This window comes from Prorops nasuta, unplaced genomic scaffold (assembly GCF_024137725.1).
Source record: "Prorops nasuta isolate Cenicafe-Biocafe unplaced genomic scaffold, Cenicafe_Pnas_1.2 PNAS00006, whole genome shotgun sequence".
NCBI lineage: Eukaryota > Metazoa > Arthropoda > Insecta > Hymenoptera > Bethylidae > Prorops > Prorops nasuta.
Window position 1 is genome coordinate 4,776,893 of NW_027116803.1, and position 25,666 is coordinate 4,802,558.

The following is a 25,666-nucleotide window of genomic DNA, read 5'->3' on the forward strand; positions in this document are numbered from 1 at the left end:
ACTAATTTTATGCTACGACTTGGCTTTAAGTCAGGGAAGATCATGTCCGGACCAATTCGATAAATAGATTGAAGCAGTATCGAATTCAATTTAAAGTGCACGCATTTATTTCATATTTGTGAAGAACAAATTTTACAAAATGGGTCGATAAGCGAGCACGTATCGGCGATTTATGGAGGACACGTCGAATCGAAATGTACACCCTACGTTTCCAATAATGTTATAAACGTTTATCGACAGTGCGACAGTTTGCGCGGGTCTACTATAGGACGGCTATATCCGTGAGATTTGGACTTTTCATGACAGGACAAGTCAGTAATCGATCTTCTGATGACAGCAAACGGTGACAAACAGGCTATACTCCTTCTCATTCAACCCGTTGCTTTCCATTTTTCCAACCGCCGTGTCGTCCATCTTCCACCTCACTATCATCTCCTACCATTCAAATGCTCCACGTCTTTTATATTCCTCCTCGTGAGAAAATGCAAAACTGAATGCATGTGCTATTACGGTCAATTTTACACCATGTAGCCAGCATTGGTCTACTTTCACCGCGATCTGCCACTTCAGTCAAATTCCAGTAATCGTGCTTCCCCTACCTCGCCCCTGCACCCCTCGCCCAAATTAACTTATTCCCTTTCTTCAAAATTATGCGTTTTATCCCAGTATACAAAATGCGAAAAAGGCAACGATAATGGATCACGCGATAATAAAATTAAAAATCCTGTATCAGATCTGGCGAAAAAACAATTTGGGTAAATTTAAAGTTTTCATGAGGTTTTGACGTGGGGAATAACAACGGTTTCAAATTTACGCGTGTTTTGCCAACGCCAATATTCCAATGTTTCCCCCAAAGAGCCTAGAAGCCATCGATCTTCCTTGACAGCAAATACTGACAAACAGACTATTCACTTTTTTCATATCTCTGTCTTTCTCTCTCTCTCTCTCCCTCTCTTTCGCCCTTTCTACGTGTTCCATATGCGTAACTATAGCATCGACAAAGAAATGTCTAACGAGTTCGGAGCAAAAGCTTGTCAGCTGTGGCACACCTATATGCGCAACTGTGAGAAAAGTTGAAGAAGTTGAACATATCTACTCGCTAATGCTCTCGCTAATACGACAGTCGATCGCAAACTTTACCAAAGAATTTCCTGCAAAAATTGTATCATGAATTTAAGGGATATAACAAATAAGAAATTTGATCAAAAAGAAAAAAAAGAAGGTCAAATTATTTTTATGCCTCATCAGGGGAAGGAAAAATATTTTAACAATCTCGTATAAACTTGGCCGGTTTTAAAACTTTCATCGCGAAATAAACGGGACGATTCCCTTGACGCAAACCTTTAGGAAAGTTTTACTGATTTAACAAAACTGCAACTGCATACTATAAATAAAAGCTTCCCTAGGAGAACATAACAAGCAGATATGAATAAAATTAAGACTATTTAATTTTTTCGTGGTAGCAGAAATATCTGTCTAGTGCATAATAAATATGCTACAATAGTGTAACATCTACGGTATATTTAATCGGGTACTTAAATCAATTATGCTTTATGATTTGAAGCGTATGATATAGAATCCAATTAGTGCTAGTTAATTAAGTTCAATAAATTATGATTTATACATTTAGCTAGCGAACCATGCTAAAATGCTGGACGTTCGAGGGAGACGGGCATCACACGCCGAAAAGAGGTAACGAACGCGTAGAAACGCTAAACAGATCGGTACACCAGTGGGAGTTATGCAATATACATTACCTAAAATGTCCTGTGGGAGTAAAGATACACACACACATATATCTATATGCACAAGTACTTTGCCAGCTAGACTGACAAACTATATGTATATTACTACTTCATCGCGTGGCACGCATAATACGTTGCTCTATAATAGCCCTAAAAGGTTGTCGAGGAAGAGAAAAATAAAAGAGAGTTACCCAACCTGTTAAATGCCCTTCTGCACTAAACTGTTCAATTAATTTAAAGGGAAATTTCATTAAGAATGCCTCATCCGAGTTCCCTATTAACGGCCATTAGAGCCCGCTAGTTTTCAAACCAATATAGCTACGTGTTTTCTAAATGGATCAAAGAATATCTCAATAAAAGTGTAAATAATGAAGCAGATTAATTTAACCGATTTTCAGCTTAATTTTATTTTCCTTCGCTTTGGTTTTCATCAAAAGCATTTGGCTTGAATGCCGAAAGCGACATGCGAGCTTAATTCCACCATGAACTTTCAGAGTCCCCGAGGAGAGTCGGAATTAAGGCGTTATGGAAACGGATTAAGGAGTTTAATTAAGTTGATTCAGAGAGGTGCGAAAATTTCAAGACTCACCTGGATTCGTGGATTACTTCTTATCATCAATAAGCCCGCACAATGCGTGCATTTCTAATTTCACAGTAGACTTGCCAAAATTATGAATCTATATTACTATAATTAATCGCATGGAAATATATTATTACTATATGGCTTAATTTTGCAACATTGTAGAATCGCTATGAGAGATTATCATACACACGATATATATATATATATATATAAAAGTAAGTGAATTTGCTGTTATCGAAAAAGGAGCAATTGTATATAAGTATACTCCCTGATATAGCTATGTTGGAAGAACGTAGAGAAGGGAGAAAGATGTATGTGGGCCTCTGAGGCTTCAAGAGCAATGGCTCCTGATTACTATGCAAATAAAAAATGTATGCGAGTATAGCAAGAGGAGGGGAGTGAGGCGAGGGAGAAAAATGGTAAGTGGCCTCCGCCGAATCCCCAATCTTCTCGAGGTAACAATCGGGTCGATGCTACGTTTTTTCCCATTGTCAGAAAGCTTCCGCAGGTTTTCCCGCGTTGTTTTCGCGCCAACGAAATCTGCCGTTTGGTCGAACCTAATCTAGAAACGATGGTGGTACTCGACGTAACGCTCGCCGATTTTCTTCGGTTTACGATCACGGATCCTCCCTTCGAACAGTTTCATCTTATATCCGGTGGGATTAAAGAACCTCTGTCCGTGACCGTTTCATTACTCATCCTACACGCGTTGAAGCTACGTGTTCCTTCTCTTTCTTTCCCTTATTCCACCCCCACCCCCCGCACCTTTTTCTTATCCTCCTTCGCTCCATCGTTACTCTTGCTTTCTTCTTTCGCTTCGTACTATATAGCTCCTTAATTCTCCCGCTGTTTCCTCCAACATCTCGAAATATTGCAAAACGAGATACAGCTCGCTCTGCTCCGGCCAAGAGACGCATCGCGATAAAGAGGAGAACAGCCCTGAGCCGTGGGGAAAGATTAAAAAGGGAGTAATATGTCTTGCGGGATATTTCACGAGCGACAAGACGAAAGCAGACGGACTCATGCGTGCTTTGTAGCTAGCTTTTTAAGTAAGATGAATCACCCGAGAGCATTCTCCTGCCGCCTTTTCTCAACGAGAGTTTACCTTTCTTATACCAATTATCTCCCTCTTTAATAGATTTCTTTTCAACCTAATAAAAACCTTGCTTCTCCTATTTTAAACATCATCTTTTAAGGTAACTTCGTTAAGAACGTGAAAAATACGCGGGATTTCTTTGCAAAAGCATATTATCACGTTTTTCCAATGCTTTTCTTCGGAGGGCCTTCAACCTTTCTAATAATAATACTAATAGATCCTTTTACGACGGTACTAGCAACGATTTTGAAAATAACGACTAACCCGATTGGCTATCGCATTGTGTCTCGATCGCTTTTCCACGTTATCGCTCGCCCTACCGCAAAAGTCTCATTGTCAGTTCTATGACGGCGAATCGTTTCACCCGCATCCACTACCTGCAGTTTTAGCACGAGCATCTTGCTACGTGCTTTATTGATTTTCTCTTTTTACTTCCATCCCAAGTTTATTTCGCCCCAAATACCTTTCTCGTTGTAAAAGATGGATCGCATCTCCGCGAATAAAATCAACAACGGAAAGTTCAAACACCTCCGACAGAAGCCAAATATATACTCGTTGCTTAAATAATCTCGAGGATCGCATTATTCCCTCTGTACGATATTATATATAAATATATATCTCTATATGTTTATATCATAAAAATATGTTTAATCATTTGCCAATTTTACGAAATTCACGATTATTAGCCTCTGACATCCGTGCGTAGCGAAAGACGCATGCACGCTCCGACTCGGTATTTGGTATATCAAAGGTGTCGTAGGTGGTGCTACATACGTACTTATAGCGAATGTGGAATGCAGTCGATCGTAAAGAAGCAGCAAACAAGCTGAAAGCGATAGGGGAATAACATTCTTACGATAGCTGTCGCGTGCGGTTTACGTGCCAAGCACGGATTACGAGGACGATTACTTCGTATGTACGACTGACGCGGGAACCCCATAAAGCGTAATGGAACCTAGCAAATATTTATCTTCAGTGAGAACACATCGTGCGGGTTCGCTATGGGTACATAACACTGTGGTTTGACACTACGTTCAATGCGAAATTGAAAGCTCGACGATTCATGAGGTGAAACAAAGCACGCTAGATACTTCCCGTTTTGTTTTGTTTTTTTTTTTTTTTTTTACTCGTACTCCTTGTATAATTAAATAATTTAACCTCACCAAGGAAATAGCTTTTAAACATCGCAGTACTTTTGCTTCGATCAATTAAAGCGTTTCCGCTGGCGAATAAAGCTCTTACAATAGTGGTATATAGCGGATAAAATTATTTGCATCGCATATAAGCTCATGACGCGCTGCTGCCTGCAGTGTTCTAATCAGGATACTTAAGCCGCTGTTTCACGAGCATGTTAATTACCACAGACATCTGCTCGTCATAATACAGCCGCATTGACTTACATATACTGTACGTGTCTGCTCCACCTTGCACGTATATCGCTATGTTTATACATAATTATGGTGAAGTGCATCAATGAACAAGTTCGTAAGCTAAACATCAATTAACCTCCAGCGAAATTAGATATTAGCTCGGAAAGTGCATTGATAATGTCATTGGAAAGCTATGGTCCAAATTTATAGCTAAAATTTCAATATTCCACTTGAGAATAGGATATCTTAATTAAAATGACTATATACCTATACTGTACTATATATATGTATATAGAGTTAGGGAAGGGCGAAGAGCAACTCGAATTGGAGAACAGTGGAATGAAGCAGGAGGATAAGGTAATGGGGGAGAGAGGGCCCTCTGTTCTTCGCAACGCGGATGATTCTCTGCAAAATTAGCCATTGATATATCCGTCTGGATCTTGCTCGCACAGGGGCCACCGGGCAAAAAGACGAGAGTGATAGAAACTGGTGGCACGGCACGGTAAAGCTAAATTCTAGAAACAGCCGAGGCAGCTGATGGTATGCGGTCGCAGGAAGGATTGAGAGGAGAGAAAAGTGAGAAGGACTCGTGGCTGAACTGTGAAGAGAAGCTGCAAAACACACACGGCTGAGCTTGACACATCCACTGCAGTAGCGGCAGCAGCGTGCTGGCTTTTCCAAGGAGGAAGCACGGGAGAACCTGGGCAAATCTAGACACTTACTTAGCGGTACACACATAGGGAGTATTTTGCCGTTGCCCCGAACTTCCCATACCTTATCCCGAGTCGACCCTTTCCCTTGTCATCCTTCCAAAAGCAATCATTCTCGCCTTTCCATTTGACAACACGTGGTGGATCCCTCGTCCCTCTCTTTCTCCTTCATCGAGCCATCCAAGGGTGTATTGTTTTCAAGCTAATTTACGTTTGCGACTGTCAGAGCCTCTGGCTACTCTTGTGTGTGTGTATATGTATATATATATGTATACACTAGCGATTCGCTAAAGAAGCAACAAACTCGCCTCGTCTCGTCTCGTGTCAGTCAGTCCCTCCCACCCTGAGCAACTCTAACGCATAATGCATTATTCACAGAGTAATTCAAACTACAAGCACCGAAGGATACCCCGAGCTTTGCCGTCGAATCGACGAGCTTTATCTCTCGGCCATCCAAGAAAACACCGCAGAGGATCCTGCTTCAACGCCACTACTCTAACGAATGCAATCAACTCGTAACGACTCGTTTCTTTTATTTCCTTATTGGAGAGTGAAAATTTCAATAATGAACTATATCGCGGCGGTCGAGTGTTCAAGGACGTTTGACAGTTTGGCTTTTGGCATCACGGACCATGCGTGTTTGGCTGTCACTTATGGTCGTAACATCCATGGACGAGGTAATATCGGTATACAGCTACCGATAATGCGAATATGCGGTCACCCTACCACACTCGTAGATATTGCTAACGGTATATTCGGCTTGGTATACATATTCGAGTTATGCTTCATCGTCTCTGTCATGTACAAATTGGGTATAGCGAATATATGTGGTTATCCGGATATGCGTACACGCAAACAAATTTCGCAGTTTCAAAGACCTTCTTTTAATCGATCTGTATAAATTTTGCTTTTTTTCCACTCGTTACTTATTTTTCAAAGAACAACATTTTATGTACGAGCAAATATTTAATTTGGTTGATTGACTTATAAAGCGAGGCATATATAATTGAGGGAGAGAGTAGAGAGGGTAGAAGTATAGCGGAGGGAAAGAGAGTAAAAAGAAAGTGGAATCATTTGACGTCTCACCATTAGCTTTGACACGGTTGGTGTGTTAACGCAACTCTCTGCTGTGTGAGAGTGCGATGATAGATGCCACTACACTATCGAGTTTGGAGAAAAATTGCTGTTCAATTTCGAGAAGAAAAAGTTTCGTCTAAAAAAAATGTCCTTTGTTGGCGGTAGGAGGTTTTACATTAATCCGTCAGCTCTCTGGCGCCAGATCAAGCCCCTCTGACTTATGTTAAATTATATGGAAAAAAATATTTCATTCATCGTCCTTTCGCGTTATCCGCTTTAAACAACGTCCTTACACTCTGACGAAAATAAAGACTCGCTAACTCGATAAAACATTAATTGTTACCAGACGAATGAAATCTATTCGAAACCACATTTCTCTGCAGAGTTTTGTTTGCCGTTAAATGCAAGCTTGAAATCATTCTAAAAACAAATTACTTAAATATTTTCGTAGGTAGAAATTGAAAGAGCGATAAAAGATGGAATTAGATTAAGGTTAAAGCTAAATCGGGTTAAGACAAATGCAAAAGAAGTGTTAAAGCGAGGATGAGAATAGAATAAACGAAATAAAACCGTCAAAGCGACAGTATAAAGAAATAAACGTGAAAGTAAGGATAAGAACAATATAAGAGGGAAGGGAAAAAAGTTAAACTGCTTACGAACAGAGACAAAATAAACTGCGAAAGAAGGAATATAGTCTCCGCATGACAAAGAATTTGCTATAGATCTGTTGCGTTTTGCATAAGGAGAAAAGCGCGCTTGTACGTACAACCGTGAGTCTTTTGTCGTTAGGTAAATTTTATAGTATAATAGCTATGAACGAAAAATGAGATTATATCCACAGTACTTCTCAAACGTAGTATGACTTTTCTCGAAAGAAAATACACGATTCTCTCATTTTTCTGAATTTCCAATAAAGACAAACTGGAGTTTTCCTTCTAAAACGTTGTTTCGCCAGGAAGGAAAGTGAGAAATTGAAACATTTAAAGAGCGTAAAGAAGAAATTTGTTAGCACAATAGTTTCTAGGCCAGATGTTTTCCGCTTTGTATGCTCTTGTAAATGTTTTAACGGGAGCTCAGAGGGGCATTCGTCTTCGCAACATTCTGCGAGAGAGGTAAGAGATTGTGCCAGAGACGAGGAAGACTGCTGCGTCCTACGACGGAAAATAAGAAGCAAAGTGTTTTTTGCCATCCTCTGCGCTTTTTCTGCATTTTGCACATTTTCAAAGAAGTCTTGGCAAATGCGGGTAGGTACGCCTGACGTTTCTCAAGACCTTAAGAGTACCCAGTTACGACGTTAAAGCGCTACGTTAACACCACTAGTGCTGGAGAATTCGAATCACGCGTCAGAGTCAGATGTGTTTGATAACGTTTAAAAGCTTTACGATGGAGCAAAATTCCCCTTTTGAGGTCTGATGATAATCCCGGGATAAGGAAGTCGATGATGGAGCAACTAAAAATTGATAAAAATCATTTTTTTTTTAATCTTCAAACTCTCTATACTATTTTCTAATTGAGAATAAATTACTATTCGCGCGTTATCATCTTTATTTTTCCCTCCTTTTTCTCATTTAACACATCGAACGTATGAAAGATCCGTTTGTCTAGCTTTGCCACACTATTGGAAAACCAATTCTCATCAACGAATAATTCGATTATTTTTTCCATGAATTAGACAATCAGTAGCCTGTTCGGTGGTATTGCTGTGTCGAGATTATCAACAGTTTATTTGGTCATTTAAGCCCATTTGTATGTAACGCGAAGCGTCTCCGTTTCGTAGAGCGTAATACTAGATAAGAAAATTGTTTCAATAACATTGCCAACGAGGCTGAATGACTTTCTTATTTTCAGACCAAAGTATTTAAGATTGGTCACTTCCTAATATAAAATCTTCGTCATTTGTACGAACGCGAGTGGCTCGTTTGGTGGAAAAAATTTGCTCGATAAAGAATCTTATTTATTTAACGCTACTACTCGTCAAGGTATCTGACCAGAAAATGCTGCTGCTGCAAGTACTTTACGAAAGTTTCCTATAAATAACTTTCTCAGTTTGGTTCTCGTTTTTTTTTTCTTTCTTTCTTTTTTGTTAAAAGAATTAATAAGTGTTAGAGTTGAAAGCTGTGCCATCGAATCTCATAAACATTTAGTCAAAATGCGCGCTGTTGCAACGCTGACTACTTTTTCGATATTGCTACTTTTCGAATTCTTTGCGGTGGAGTGTTTCAATATTCTAGGTATTTGTCCTAGCACAAGCTACAGTCACCAGCAGCCTTTTCTGGCCTTGATGAAAGCTCTCGCTGCTCACGGCCACAATGTAACCGTTATATCAACTATTCCATTAAAAGTAAGTATAACATTTGAGAGAACTTATATATTATTTATATTTAAAAATCGATTTACATGATTTAACTAATATCCACCTTTATACGATGCTTTTACTGCACTACGAGATTGTTATGAAAGTTGGTTTTAAAGAAACTTCCTGACCGGAGATAAAACGCTTGCACTTTCGAGTTCGAAAAAGACACGTTACTCTCGCACCCCTTACGATTCAGTTCACGAGGATTTAAAACTTGTTCGTGACGAACATAAAGAATTTTCAAAATCGATATCAGAGATAATTACGAAGGAAGTGAAAGTTTTCCACTCGTTGATACATGGTTCACGCTCGGTCTCGCAGAAGCCAGGAAATTTTTGCCATCTCAAGTTTTGCAAATGGGAGATACTCCTTTCACAAATCAGTGCGTTCCTCGGCTCATCGAATAAGACGTTCGGGGATAATTCCAAGTTCAGTCGAATAACGTATTGCTCGCCAGACTTATCATCCGCCTTTTTACAATGCAAAAATAATAATTGCACTCGAGGCATTATACAAGTTTAGCATTTCGTGTCAAATATGATCCTGCGTTCGCAGCAAGTTTTTCCTATATAGACACAATAATAATCCTGGAGTGAGAAGAAAGAAAGAGTCTGAAGTATCTTTGTGCATTCTTGCCCTTTCGAATTGCGTACTTCCTCACTGTCTCCCTTTTCTCGATTCCACTTTCACCTTTGTGTACTCTTTTTGCCTGAAACCCCGTCCCTCGCCTAACTCGAATATCCTAAAGAAGACGCGAATCTACTCATTCCCCCCACCTCACCCCCTTCCCCTTCCCTTTCAAATAACTCCGGTTGAAAGTTACGCGGACTTTGTACTGCTTCAATTTACTCCTACTAACATTTCTCTTTGCTAAATGTGCCCCGCCGTTGCCGAACGTCCTTCCTTTTTCGCCGGTGAATCGTAAATTGTTCCTTCGAACAAATGAAGAAACAATAAACGGCTATAAAGATTAGTCTATTAAAGCGACTGCGCGCTGATTAGAATAATGTTAAAAGCGAAACTTTTCTCGTCCATTTACAGTAAAACAAATAATGGCTACGTTTGGATACTTTCAGAGTCCTGTAAAGAACTACGAGCATATTGATCTCTCCTTCTCTTACAAGACAAAAGATTGCACGGGTTTGAGGTAACTTTATATTGCATAAATCAGCACTTTATCGTCCTTTTATCTGTGCAAGAAGTACGAAAGAGTGACATCTGGATTCTTTTTTTCTCCTTCAGGCACATGGGAGCCTTCGAGCTTTTGCATAAAAATATGAGAGAGGCAAACGACTTGTGCGAGGAGCAGCTATTCAGCGCTCCCATCGAAAATCTCATCAAGTAAAACGATCGTTAATTTGCTATTAAACGACTGATCAGTTTCGAACTTTCTTTCGAAGCTGTCATACATACATACATATATATCGGCAAAAGAGCGCTGCATTAATCAGGAGTTTGGTATTTGCAGAAAGAGAAAGAAATTCGACGGCGTGATTATAGAGCAGCTATGGTTCCAATGTTATTACGCTCTCGTAAAGCATTACAACTTCCCAGTACTGATGGGCTTTTTGAGCGTTGGGAATTTGCCGTACGTCATGGATTCCGTGGGTAAGCTAGCCCTATCCTTCTTTGCCAGATGATTTTATCGACCTGGAATTGTTTACAAAGGCCTCGCGGAACGACTACGGTAATGGGCTATATAGGAGACGTATATTGCACACCGTATAAGCTCGTAAAAGCCGTTTCACGGTGTTTCTGCCCTTCTGCCCTTTTGCCCACCTTCGGTACGCGCTCCCTTTGCCCCACGAAGATCGTTACCCAACGGAAATTGACGTAAATTGTCGGTAAAGCAGAAAGTGCGGCCAATCGTAGATCGTGCCACGCGGAAAAGGATAGATTACTGCTTGGTTCCCACTGCAGCTCCCAGTGCTTTAACTCGTAATGGAGTCTCGATCCAGATTTAGCACGGCGCGAAAAACCGATAGCTCACTTGTCCTCTAATTGGCCATAACCGCTTAACTCGACAGTAGGTACCACTTGAAAATCAGCGAAACACCGCTCTCACCGGAGTGTCGATATTTGCGCTTTGCTTGGAAAAATAATTAGCTCTGCTGTCAAAGCTGATTGCGAGAACCGTGAGACGAAATTAAATTTCTTCCTTTATCCTCGTTTTGTATATATATACTCTTACACGTATTTGTCTGCACCGATTATTTCAGGTAATCCAGACGATGCGTTGCTCAATCCTGATATGGCTTACCCGTTTACACAGGAAATGTCAATGGACGAACGGATATGGAACGTCTTGTACACTACGTGGACGAGGATATACTACAGATACTGGCACTTGCCAAGAGCACAGAGAATCGCTGATAAGTGGGGACCAGACGTTTCTGTTAGTGACATTGATCGAAATTTTAGCTTGGTGATTCTTGGTAATAATCACGTTTTTGGCTATCCCAAACCCCTTCTACCCAACGTCGTCGAGGTTCACAGCTTGCAAATATCAGAGAAACAGGAAATTTTGCCAAAGGTATGTGTACTTGCGACGAGCTTCGTTACCGAGTCATGTGCATTAATTGACGAGCTTCTTTGCTAATCGCTGAAAATTTAATTAACTCGTAAAGCACCATGCTGTATAATAGGTGAAATTTAAGCTCGCGTAAGCATGATTTATTCCGGGGAAAATATGTGGCATTCCCTCGTAGGTGACTGTTGTTGGCAAAAGTTTACCTACGGCTCAGCTCTGTTACGGGAAAGTAACTGTTTACCGCGGCTCGTTGCACGCTCCCCTTCGTTTGAGAGGAAAAACATTTTCCAAAGGACCTTTCCCGAAAGATAGCAACTCTTCCGGCAAAAAGCCCAATTCCAGTCCGTTAAGCGAAATTAACTCCGATTCAATTTAACCGCTAAATAAATCGACGATTCACCATCCGTTCCAACCTGTTATGCTGTATTCTATTGATGCTGCACAAGTATATTAATACCGAAAACCTATATAGACTGGAGGATAATTAAGAAGGCTATAAAAGTTTTGTTTTTCACTCGTGAAATCTTCCACGTTTGTCTAACACAAACTTCCACAACTCTTATTCTTATTTCTTAGTTTTGCATTAAGCGAACGCACTGACTTAAAAATGCAAACACGAATAGTAGTGGAGAGAGAAACGGTCGAAAAGTTTCGATGTTTATACAAGCCATTATTTTTCAAAGTAGAATAAAAAGCATATCTTGCAGCAGCAGTATAATTAAGCGATATATGTAGGTATACGTGTGCGTGAAATTTTCTTTCTTCGCTCTGTAATTATAGAACAATTATAAAATATATACTTAATTAACAATTAGCAATAATGATCCATCAAAATAATCCATTTATTTCTGATCGATTAGCTATGAGAATAAAAAGCGAATAATAAAATATAAAAATCATACGAATGAGTAAAATACAGTGTATGGAGGTTACGTATAGGATAGTTTATTAGGTTTTGTCTAAATTTTCCGTCACTAGGAAATCTCCGAGTTCCTGGACAACGCTACCGAAGGGGCTATTTACTTTTCGCTGGGCTCCAATCTGCAGACAAGCCAACTACCCGTTGGTCCTTTGACCGCATTGTGCCGCGCGCTATCCTCTTTACGACAAAGAGTTCTCTGGAAACATAACGGAGACATGGGCATTCATCCGGTCAACATCAAATTTGTCAAGTGGGTGCCGCAGCAAGCGGTCCTCGGTAAGTCGACCAAGGCTACAGTCACTATTACCTCTACCACCACCACCACTACTATTGTTCATGCAATGACGCTACAAAGACGCCTTATTTAGTAGCAACGCTAAGATCACTTGTATCGCTGCGAACTGTACATCGAGTCATCATACTATAGATATCTATATAGGGTAACAATAAGGCAGAAGACTCCTTAAGTGCACTAAACACCCATTTAACTGATTTTTTTTATATATTATTATTTTTTCTATTCTACGGTATGGTTTGAAACTCATCTACCATTGTCCGAATACATCCTAAATTTACTATAATCTAAATACCAACCTTTCTTGTTAATTTTATTTATCATGTATTTTGCCAAATATTCGTTTATCAAAGTCTATTAAATCTTATCAGTTTAACCAAATAAATATTGGAATATAATAGCTGTTCAATTCAGGTATAATTTATATTTACAATGGACGCTTTAAATTCATTATTATATATTAATAATTAATCAGAGCATAGTATTTTTTCAATTTTATTGTAAACTACGTGTGTAAGCACAGAAAACATTACGAAACAAATCTTCAATCTGTGGCTTGAGACGTCAAGGTTTTCCAGCAATAACTCTTGGCACGATAGTACAAATACTTACGAGAAATTCTAACAAAAAGAAATACGTTATAGCAACGCTCGATCTCGATGCAAAGTTCGGGCCACACTGACAGCTCGATACATTTGATGGTACGGAAAATGTTTATTATAAGTCGAATCAGTAATTAAAAAAAAGAATACATGGTAGTTCGATAAATCTGAGATAAAGAGGATTATTCAAATTTAAATTATATTCTACTCTGGCAAAACCTATATATGGAAGTTCCGAAAGGATTTTCGACTAGACCCCTGATATGGGATCCCACGCTGCATAATAAACATATTTAGTGGGAGAATACTAAATTAAATTATGATTACGAGTTTACAGCAAAATTTGATATCCCCATAATAAGATTATCAGAAATATAATAACAATGACAACTACATTATCCTCGTGTTTCCATATATAGCTCATCCTAAAATATTGGCTTACATCATGCAGGGTGGACTGCAATCGCTACAAGAGGCGGTCCACCATTCTGTGCCAGTAGTTGCGATTCCTTTTTTTGGGGATCAACATTTCAACGCACGTAAAATCCTGAATGCCGGTATTGGACTGACGCTGGACGTCGACACCATGACTGAACGGTTGATCGTGGAAACGCTTCAGGAAGTCGTGAAGAATAGAACGTGAGTAAACCATAGATCCAGCAGATTATTTATGACTATGTCGTAAATACAGACATTTACGATCAGCACAAAGTCGAATGCATTTCATGCAAATATTTTCTGAATGTCATCAATGAATTAAAAAAAAACTGTATGCTTTGTTAATTAATAACAGTAGCAATATTGATCTGTCCTAGCTCTGTATTTGCCACATGCAAATAAAATATGCTAAACGAATGTACTATACACTCCCCTGTGATAAATTTTTATCGTTCGCGCTAATAAATAGCGGTTTTTTTTTTAAGCAACGCATGGAAAAAATAAAAATTCAATAACGTAAAATGCATATGTTCACGCGTTATATTAAAAATTATTAAAATGCAGTAAAATTGTTTATTCATTTTTATAGCTTTCAGCTAACTGTAAGCTTCTACTTCATCCGATTAATTAAATATTTTTGCCCTCAGGTATCGAGATAACATCAGAGCTATGTCTGCGATTAGCAAGGATGAATTAGTAAAGCCCATGGATAAAGCGGTTTGGCACGTTGAGCATGTACTTAAATTTCCAAATTCTAAACACTTACGTTATCATGGACGAGATATGTCTTACTTTAGTTATTATAGTACTTTTTTAATGATCTTAATATACTTTGCAAGTATTGTGTACATAAGCTATAACTTGTGTTTTATAATTTCCAGATTACTTTTAAAAAAAATCTATAGTTACCGTTATAATAAATTATACAGTAATATACAAAAGAAGGAATGAATCAAACAATATTTCATGTGTGTGTGTGAAAATAAAGAATTTTAAAAATATCTTCAGAATGAGAAAATAGCGACCTCTATCGAATTTAATCTTAAACCAAACAAATCTCTCCTTTGGTAACAATTCAATATGACTTATTTTACGATCATTCTATTTAATAATAAATGGAAGATTTATACTCGGCTATTAATGGAATTATTGTTATTTGAAATATATTTATTTCAATTTTTATTGGATTACTATTAGATGCTAAAGAAGAATAATAAAACTTCTGCGTTTCAATTGGTATTTCTTCGCTTAGTAGATTTTACATACATATAGCACTTTAATATAACAACGCCATCTATATGTACTTAATCTACATAGTAAGGTCGATATGTAAGTGAACTGTAATGTTATATTTTTTTTTCATTGGATACCTTATTACCAACAAATATAATACGTTTATTATGTATAAACCCATTCAACTTTAATCATATAGGCTGCTATTTTTCAAAGAATAAAAACAATAAGTTTTAGTAATCTAAGTAAAATAAAAAAATATATATAATTTTTTTTTTTTTATTGTATAGATTATAATTATAAAATATTAATATAACATTTTCCTCTTTTCATTAAAATTGAGTCTTTAAATGACAATATCAGCAATAAATAATCATTCTTTAACATATTCTAATTATTTATAAAAAAAAGTTTAAAACAAAGAAACCCTACTCTATCTGTTCTAATAAAGAAAAAGATATAGAGCCATCACGTTATTTGAGTTTTGCAAGTCATTTCTTTTATTAATCATTGTCCTGAATAATGTATATTGATTAATAATATTGGTAGAATGCAAACACTGGTATGGAATTATTAACCTCGTTTAACCTGCGGTACATAGTACAGATTAGGATTGTAGATCAGACTAAATAAAAATAATTGTCGAGTGAGAGAGCTAGGAAAAAATTATTAAAAATTAGAACAATAAAATAAAATAGAAGCAATCATACTTATTTAACATTTAAAAAAGAAAAATTGAAATATTTTTTCTTGTGACAAGGAAGTCATCTCTGGCCCATTAGCTCAGTTGGTTAGAGCGTCGTGCTAATAACGCGAAGGTCGCGGGTTCGATCCCCTCATGGGCCAACTTTTTTTAAATTTTAATTATAATAATATAATTGCTAAAATATATATGTATATATACCTATTATAAATTATTCAGTTACTTTTGTAATAAAAAAATTCCTAAATCAATTGATAATTCGAAATAAATTTCTTTTTAGATAAGTAACATCTTATAAATAATTCTTTTTAATAATACCACTCGAATAAATTTGTTGGTACAAAATAGTGCTGGACAAAATGCAATTCCAATTACATTTACTAGAAATTTTCAATCTTTTTAATTTGAAAACGCTAAAATTAAGTTACAATCACGTGCAATCTACATGTAACTGAAGAGTAGGATTACATAAAATTAAATGGTATATAACTGTAATATATATTTTATTTTAAATTATAGTAATTAAAATGTTTTCATAATTATAATTGCAATTACATTTTACTCAACATTAGTATAAAATCAATAATATTAATATTTGTTTAATTTCTGAAAAGCCCTTTGTCTTTCAAATAAATTAATTTAAAAATAAATCATGTAGGAAGATAATACAAATTAGTTAAATATAGTTTTTAAAAATAATAATTAATACATTATTCTTTTTTTTGCTTATAATAACTTTATCTACATATAATAAAGGTATTCTTCTACATTTTACAATGGACTAATCTCAAAGACGCAGTACGAAAATCATCCATGCCTGTACGGTCTATCGATTTACGTGCAAGCTCAGCTTTCTTTGGTTACAGCTGACGTCAATACCAGCAGTTGATTGGTGGAAACGAGCTGTGGACTTTCGCCATTGGTCGACAAACCGGTATAAGCGGTGCTTTCACGGTTAGTTGTTCAGTTGTGTTGTTACTTACTCACTGTAAACTTGGTAAGTAGAATAATTTTATTTTTGACAATCTAAAGATTAAAATATACTTTAACATTATTTCTTCAATCATTTAACTCCATTTCTAGTAATTTTCTGATTAAAATGACAGATACTTCATTAAAACTCTCTATCTCTCTTTTTCTTCGTTATTTTTGCTGAATCATATTTTATTTAACTACGCCTGTCTCTCTTTGATATCATCAATATTTTGAAGTTCACCTGTAGCTATAATGTCTATTATTCTTAATTAAAAATAATTCAAAAACGCATAACTAAAATGAGTACAGTAACGTTTTTATGTTACATTTTAAATTGGTAATTGTTGCATTGACAGAGTAATTTTAAGAATTTTATTGGAGCTAAAACTAATACAATACCTTGTAATATAAAACTTTGTCTCGTAGGAGTACTGTTTGCAAGTATTAAAAGTACAATCCAATTGGCAAATTAATCATATTTTAATAATAAATATTGAAACTGCTAATTAATTTTTCAATTCACTGTAACTGAAAACAAAACTATTTTATAATTTTTAAATGTATATATAATTTTTAGTATTAATTGAAATAATAACTCTGATAGTAATATCGTCGTTTGTTCAAAATAATATTTCGGAAAGTTTACCAAAATATTCATTCAGATTTCAAAACCAATTATATTTATTTTAATGATTTTAATTACTTTATATACTAAATATTAATAAGATAGCTTGTCTATTTATCATCCACCTACGTATAATAAATGATAAATAAAAACAAAATTGATTGCAAATAAATTATACTAACATAAGAGTTTCTACCATTAGGTAACAAACTAGTGCTTTATCGTTTACTTTGAATAATGACATATTTACATTCAAATAAAAATGTGAATAAGGTTAATTATTATACACGGTTTTTCAAGACCAGTTAAATGAACATTTTCCGAATAGAAGAGTTAAAATTTACAAATCTTGAAAAATTATATTTGAAAATATATTTAATGACCAAATATGTTGACATAGAGGACAGATGACAAACTATAAACATCAATAAATTGAAGTAACCGTAACAAGTGCAAATTGGATTAGTCATTCTATTTAATTAAGCAGTTAGCTTTCATTTATGCTCTTATCATAAAAACGCGGTGATATACGTACCTATATAAACACAGTTAAGGTATACATACAATTGAATTTCGTCTATCTCGCTGTGTGTGATAAGAGGTATACCTGGCAGTCCCAAATGAAAGTTAAATATATATTTGAAATTGAAAGTGTAACCTATAGTTTCAAATAAGATTTCATTGTTTTTTTCAAAGAGTTCAATATGGCAACACGGAATCAAATATTATACACTCTTCTGGAAGTAAATATTCTGAAAGTTAAGGCCGCTGACTTTTAAAGGAAAAGAGGTGGACTTTAGAATAGAAATCGAACCTTGACTTCAAAAGTATTGCTTATGCTTGCTGACACTGAATTCAATGCTTAAGGCATTTTGTTTTTACCTGTTTACTAAAGATGACTATTTTACTGCATAACCTAAATAATTAATGTTTATAAAATAAGGAATTAGTCAATACACCTATCTTTTCCTTTTATTAGCCAACAAGAAATTCGGTTATACATTTTTGAACAATGTCTTTCAGTTATTGGTACTTTTAATTGAACCTTATTATATTTCATAGTCACAAAATTTTCACTTCTAGCAATAAAATGCAATGGAAAGTGGGTTATCCTTTAACCATACATTATCTGTCTTTAGAAATCGCATTTATACTGCAATGAGAAATCGTAATAAAATAAAAAAATGTTATGGTAACTTTGCATAAAATACTCCAGTGGACTATGGACCTGCTTAACGTAGTCAATGAAACTCTAGTATTAACATTTTTTATCGATGGCTTTTTCCACAATCAGACAGAAGCGTGGTCTCTATACTAGATATTGCTGAGCTAATGTACCATCAATAATTACCAATCGCAATTAATCTTGCTACTAATCACTTTGCATAATGAGTCTGGTATTGCTCTCTTTCACAAGTCTTTTAATAGTAGGAAAAATCTCGAGTGGCTGGTACAGTGAAATATGAGAATCATTTTCTTGTATAAGCAATAATAGGCGTCTGATTGGAATAATCATTCGGTTACTGTTTAAATAAGAGCTAAAAAAAAATACAAACGTCTCGTAACTACTATTTTATAGCACGAAGAGCGTATCACTAAATGCATAACAAATGAAATATATTATGAAATATTTCTTTTTTTTAATAATTATCATTTGGTACGAGCTTCATTAACAATACTTTGTGACGGATCGAGTCAACTTATAGAACAATTGGGACAATCTCGAGCGTCTGGCAAACGTCCAAATGCTATTTTCGAGTTTTGTCATTGGAGCTTAGACGGACGGTAGTACGTCAGTATTTTGCTCGGAACAAAGGATCATCAGATGCATTTCTCACCATGAGCTATACATGCTTTAATCTAGTAATTAAATTAGGGTAAACAATGAATAAACTGTTCGTTAGTGCGCAAGCAGACTAATTATTTAGGTGACGCGTGTATGATATACGTTATCAGTAGTTTCACTGACAGTTTTGACTAAAAATTGTTTTTAATCGATATATCGAGGTATAATGCGACTTAATAGTATCTCATTGATTTCCCTTGTCTGCAATATATATCAATAGTTAGTATGTACTATATCTACATCTAATTATCAAGAATTCTTGTACTTGAAAGACTCAGCCATCAGAATATCAGTACTTATCATTACACTTTAGACTAATCTATATACCACTCTAATCTAAACACGCAATACTTTTATGTGTCATTGGTATTTTAAGAGATAATAAAATAAAATGATCAGCACTTGTAATTATTTATATTGTAATAATTGTTTATCATTGTATTTGATTTGTTCTTTGTTTCAGAAGGATATTATGTATAAAGTAATTCGTAACAAGGAAATTAAACACGAGTGTTCGCGGTCTGGGGGACTGCACGCTTATCCTGATCACTTCAGGGAATCCGAAAAGATCAATCTTTAAACCCCCACACAAATATATGAATAACCAAAGGCTCTTGTCCTCTGGCAGGACTTTGTACATAGTGTATATATCTTTTATCTGATAAAGAACTTTGCTTGATTCTCGATCAGGCAAACTCGAAAGTATCGGATTCTGGAATAAGGATTGCAAGTTTTTTTTTTAAAAATTGATGCCTAATATTACGCAGCATTTTATATAAATCAAAGAAAATTTATAACCGCTGAAATATACGAAAGGGAATAAAAATCATGAAGCCAACTAGTGAAGATATGCCTTTGGTGACGAAGCTGCTCACTGCAGGTACTGCAGCTTGCATAGCTGATTTAGCAACATTTCCTCTGGATACGGCAAAAGTTAGAATGCAGGTTCGTCAAATTATCATTAATTTTTAATAGCATTTCAATCAGACATTTTTTGTTCTTTCTTTTCCTTCACAACAAAATTCACATGCAATTATTACTTTGTATTACAAATCAGCGCTTAGACAGCTGCCTATACAAATCTTGACCTTAAAAAGCAGATATAGTAGTGAACTTTGATAATGCATTAGTTAGCTAATTAAGATACACTCGAATGCAAGGTTTATCTATAAAATTATTCATCATACAGATCTATTGAATAATTATATGTCATTGTCGAGACATTTGTTACTTAAAAAAAAATCAACAAAAATTAATGTGGCTGATTAATCGTAAAATTTAAATTAGATTGCAGGAGAGGGACAAGCTGTGCTGATCGCAGGAGCAGACGGCTCGGTCCTTGCCATGCGAGCAAGTCAACCAGGACTTTTGCAGACTGTGGGAAACATCGTGAGAATCGAAGGAGCAAGGTACGTTGTCAAGTTTCTATTTGTTATGTTAAAGTTCAAAAATAGGTAAGTTAATGTATACTAGTCGGTTTATAATACGACATAATTGGGAAATTAATTTGTAGAAAATTTCCCATTAAATGAATTAGGTAATTGAAAAGAGACTTTATGAATGAAGGCACAGTATAATTTGCGAGACAATTAAATTAACTCTCTCTATAAAAGAATTATACGATATTAAAAATGCTCGTCCTGATACACGATGAATGCAATGCGTTACCAATTTTAACCACGTTTCTACTTTCTTGCATGTGATCTAGTATCACTCTCCCGATTAAGCGTCGTGTTCTGAAAAAAGATCTAATTATACCGGCTGCTTGTGACCATTGACGTTATTCGAATAAATAATATTAGCGTGTGCAATACATTGCAATCTAGCCATACTTGTCCATTGATTATTACTCTCAATTTACTATTCAAAATCATCCCTTTCAATTTATAGCACTTTTTAAAATTAAATAGCACGTCTAACGTAAGTAATGCATTGATTGTCGATATGATTGTATAGAATGGTACAAAAATTGGAAAGATTTGTTGAAGACGGTTTCATTTTATGAGGAAAAGGAACAATAATTAATATACGGTATACATGTGTTATAATTAAAATTTTTAACGCATTGCTTTCCCTTGTCCTCCTTCTTTTCTGCATTATTAAACCATTTAATTAAACTTATTTTATAATTTATTTTTATCTTTAATTGATGGTTATTGATAGAGGTAATCGATAAAGTAAATTAATCAATTAACAAAAAAATATTTAAATCAATAGAGAGCTGTCACTGACAATTTCAATTAAATTTAAATGTGATTCTGAAATCAGGGCTACTCTTCATTTAACTTATAAATTAATTTGGTTTATTAATTTATGCTAACTCAATTTAGGCAAACGTTGATCTGCTAGAAAATTATCATTTTTTTTATTAAACCTAAAGCTCGAAAGTAGCCCTTGGTTATTTTATTTTATTTATACCTATTTGGTTCTTTTGGTATATTTTTCTTTCTTTTTTTATATTTTCATTCGCTTTTTAATTTTATTAATTTGGCAGTTTACCTTCTAATTATATTATCAGTTTTGGTATTTGATTTTATTTTTATCAAGATGGCTTTGCTTTGGATATACTCTTTCTTTTTCTATCTCTCACTCTTTGTCTTTCTATACGCTTAGCTCTACTCCTTCACCACTTTTCTTAAAATTTACACAAATAAAACCAATATAATAATTTTTGTATTAGCATATTGCAATTTTATTAATAAATATTAATAAAGAAAGCGAGGGGGGAGGACGAGAAAAAGACAGGAATTGAAAGATAAATATAGAAGCAGTGTGATAGAAAATGAATAGTGGTGAGGAGATATATTAAATAAAGGCTTTTTAAAATAAAAATATATGAATACGTATAAGAGAAAAAAAGAAGGAAAAATGTAGCGAATGCAGCGCTCAAGAACGTAAATTTTTGGAGCGTTAGCTTGAGAGAGAGGGTGGTTGCAGGAGCCTGTATGGAGGTCTATCCGCGGGACTCCAGAGACAGATGTGTTTCGCCAGCATACGATTGGGCCTCTACGACACTGTCAAGTCATTCTACGCTGGAATCATCGACGGTACAACTAATAAAACTCTCCTACTTTCATTAACACTTGCTTACCTTGCGCAAAGATCGTATAAAATCTTTCAAAAAAGTAGATCGCTGTCTTATAAATTGTGAAGCCCTGATACCAATTTTGTATAATGCACGAGCACGTATGAAGATTTGTATCCGTGTTTTCGTATAAGGAATTAATTCAGTAATTATATTCTTCATGCTCCATTCTGATATAAAGTCAAGGCTATTTATAGTGAAAGTGCCAAACTACTACTTTTATTGTCACACGAAACATTCTTTTCCAATGCATTTATTTATTGGACATCGACCTACTTTTGGAAGGAGAACAATCGAGTTGAATGACATTGTCATTTCTAGAACTTTCGTAGGAATGAATAATTCATCTTTTAACTCGATTATGCCGATTGAAGGGATCCAAAAAGATCGAGAGAAAGGAGAAATCATCTATCGATCTGTTGTCTCGCATCTTCTTGCTCTACGTTATTGCATCTCATGTTCGAGGAGTGAGGGAAGAAAGTCAAGCAAAAAAATGTCTGTGTAAGATAAGACGTAAAAAAAATGGATAAAGTAAGGCGATAATTCGTGCTAACCAGACAGCACCAGTTATGCTCCTTTCTTTTTCTGTATCATACGTATTCAGACAAGTTTATGTATTTTCTTTAACTTTTTGTGGGGAAAATGATAACACATGGATTTAGAATCACTACTTAGTCTGTTCAATGAATACATTATCGATAAATAATTTTTCATCGGATCGTCTAGTGTCTTATTTATCATGACCTTGAAAAAAAATTAATTGTTTACCTTTCTGTGAACGGTATTATGTAACTTTTTTAAATTATGCTTGTAACCAAACGTGTATATGTCAAAATTGAATGTTTGGTATCATTTATCTATCAAATAATTTCGTCGGAAACTGATTTCATATTACAATAGAAGAAGAATTATTTTTTAATATAAAATACATTTTAAAAATGACTAACATCTGCCATTTGTAATTAATTGAAAACATTTATGAATCGTTATGTTATATTCATAATCACTCTTAAAATATATAATTTAGTTCGTAATTGAAAACAACTTAAAAATGCTCAATTTACTTTGTAAACGATTACTGATATCTTTTGACTTATATTATGCATTTTTTATTTTAAATTTAAATGTAAATTGTTATTTATCGTCGCCAAAAAAAACTAATGCACTTGTGTGATAATTACGAACCTTATTGTATTATGCATAAGAAAAAAACTAAGTATTTGTGGAATGATCAACATGCATCCTTAACTATAATTTTTCAAAAGTCAATGACTGAAAGACATTTTTTCAATATAAATTGGTCTCTTCACAGGTGATAAAAGAACTGGATCCATGAATATCGGTATCCGCATTGCTGCTGGAATGACAACAGGAGCTCTAGCAGTTCTGTTTGCTCAACCAACTGATGTCGTCAAAGTACGTTTTCAAGCTGGAAATATTGGTCGATCATCTGTAAGATATAGCTCTACTTTAGAAGCTTACAAAACGATTGCTTTCAACGAGGGAACTAAAGGTTTATGGAAAGGTGAGTAATTTTAAGCAAGATTCTGTGTGTACATTTACTAAAATAATAATTTTTATAACATCAATTAATTTCTATCAGGAACAATACCCAACATTTCTCGCAATGCAATTGTCAATGTTTCTGAAATCGTTTGTTATGACGTCATCAAAGACATAATTATCGATTCTGGATATCTACGAGATGGCATTCCGTGCCATCTATCCGCCGCTGTAGCAGCTGGTCTTTGCACAACTTTAATGGCCAGTCCTGTAGACGTAGTTAAAACTCGCTATATGAATAGTGCACCAGGCGAATATAAAGGTGCCCTTGACGCTGCTGTACGCATGTTCGTTCAGGAAGGCCCATCTGCATTCTTCAAAGGCTTTGTGCCTAGCTTTACTAGACTCGTTTCCTGGAATATCGTTCTCTGGATCACGTACGAACAGATGAAACTCCAAATGAAAAAGGCGCATGCTTAATTTTATTTATTAGTCTTATTTCGTTGACAACCAGGAAACGTAGTGGGCTTTTGTAGTAATTATTACTTCATTTACGTGGCTACTTAAGTTTATTACTAACAGGAAAATTCGTATGGATTGCATTTGAAAAAAATTCGGAGTCTTTTTCCTTTGTTTTATAAAGCATACATATTAATATACTGTTTTATCAGTTTGCCAGTACATTTTGCATTTTATATTCAAGCTATCAATAGATTTTAAACAAACAGAATTTTCCTGTTAATATAGGATATAGTTATACATAGATGTGCGAAAGTGCATACGATAGAAATGAATATTTCTGTTTATATACGCTACCGTTTTAGCAAATATTGTAACTTAGATTATTTTATAATTTTAAGCATGAGCTTCTTCTATTAGCGGAAATTTGATTTATAAACAAATATTAAATAGTTGCGTGAAAGGTAAACTTGCGAAGATCAGTTTTATCACGCATTATCGACAATATTGTATCTTAAAAAAGTTCTATCCTACTACTTTTCTACAACTACAAAACTATAGTAGCTAAAAGAACAAATAAGTTCATCTTTTACAGATTCCGATTCTTTCGGGATGCCATGATTCGAGCTAATGTTCATTATTTGATAATTGACAAACATTCGAATATGTGAAACTAATTATTACCATCTTTGACAATAATCTTCTAGAATACTGGGCACAACTTTTATAAGATTTAGCAGAATGTTGGCTTGCATTAAAATATATATGTAATAGTATAAATTATATAGATTCAACATAATTCTCTTTTCGCACAATATACTTACACTGTATTGTAATAATACCATTTAGCATAAAAATGATATTAATCATTTATAGAGGTTTAATAAACCACAACACGTTACAATATGTAAATGTAAGGACCCATCTGCTAAAGTAGGTAAATTAGTGGTAGAGTTCGCTAGACGATCTATCTCCAAATATGCCCACGTATGAGAAATGAGCAATGAGCTGTACATACATTCTACATATTTTTGCAATTTACCAATCACATTTCTATTTACAAGTAACTGGTTATACATTCTAAATGAATGAACATTGAAGTTAAATATTCAGGTCTTTTTCTCACGTAATAAACAAATCTACGATTAATTTTATAAGTGCTCTAATATTCTACAGGTTATAAGAATCAGTAATAATCTGACCAATAATAATTATTTACATATATTATTCGAAACACTATGTCTTTTATACGAATAAATGTATAATTTTGTTGTGAAATATTTATTACAATCAGTTTCTGTTCTTAATAAAAAAAATATCAAACAAGTAGTATATACCAGTAATGGTGATTAATGAATAAGAGTATTAGAGAAGACTGAATCGTTTCATATTCATACCAAATTTTGCATCAATGATGGATAGTACAAAGATGAAAAATGTAAAAAGTTTATGGGCATATCAATATGGAGTATGTAAATTATTTAAATAAACTGTATTTCTTTTCTGTCTTAAA

At 34.9% G+C, this 25,666-nt stretch overlaps 2 protein-coding genes and 1 non-coding gene across 3 annotated transcripts; all 3 read left to right on the top strand.

Annotated features, from left to right (window-relative positions):
* The first annotated feature begins 8,501 nt into the window (after positions 1-8,501).
* Positions 8,502-15,075, top strand: LOC136774709 (UDP-glucosyltransferase 2-like). Its single transcript, XM_066729139.1, has 8 exons — positions 8,502-8,922; positions 10,014-10,084; positions 10,180-10,278; positions 10,406-10,545; positions 11,157-11,470; positions 12,446-12,665; positions 13,706-13,925; positions 14,372-15,075. The coding sequence occupies exons 1-8, from the start codon at positions 8,731-8,733 to the stop codon at positions 14,673-14,675; spliced, it is 1,560 nt and encodes a 519-aa protein (XP_066585236.1). The 5' UTR covers positions 8,502-8,730; the 3' UTR covers positions 14,676-15,075.
* A 654-nt stretch (positions 15,076-15,729) lies between these two features.
* On the top strand, positions 15,730-15,803 carry TRNAI-AAU (transfer RNA isoleucine (anticodon AAU)). Its single transcript has one exon. It is a non-coding gene; the product is annotated as a tRNA-Ile (tRNA).
* Positions 15,804-16,591: 788 nt separating this feature from the next.
* LOC136774710 (dicarboxylate carrier UCP2-like) lies at positions 16,592-25,666 on the top strand. The gene is made up of 6 exons (XM_066729140.1): positions 16,592-16,657; positions 19,570-20,051; positions 20,394-20,515; positions 22,044-22,153; positions 23,504-23,716; positions 23,795-25,666. Exons 2-6 carry the CDS (start codon positions 19,935-19,937, stop codon positions 24,172-24,174), a joined length of 942 nt encoding a protein of 313 aa, XP_066585237.1. The 5' UTR covers positions 16,592-16,657; positions 19,570-19,934; the 3' UTR covers positions 24,175-25,666.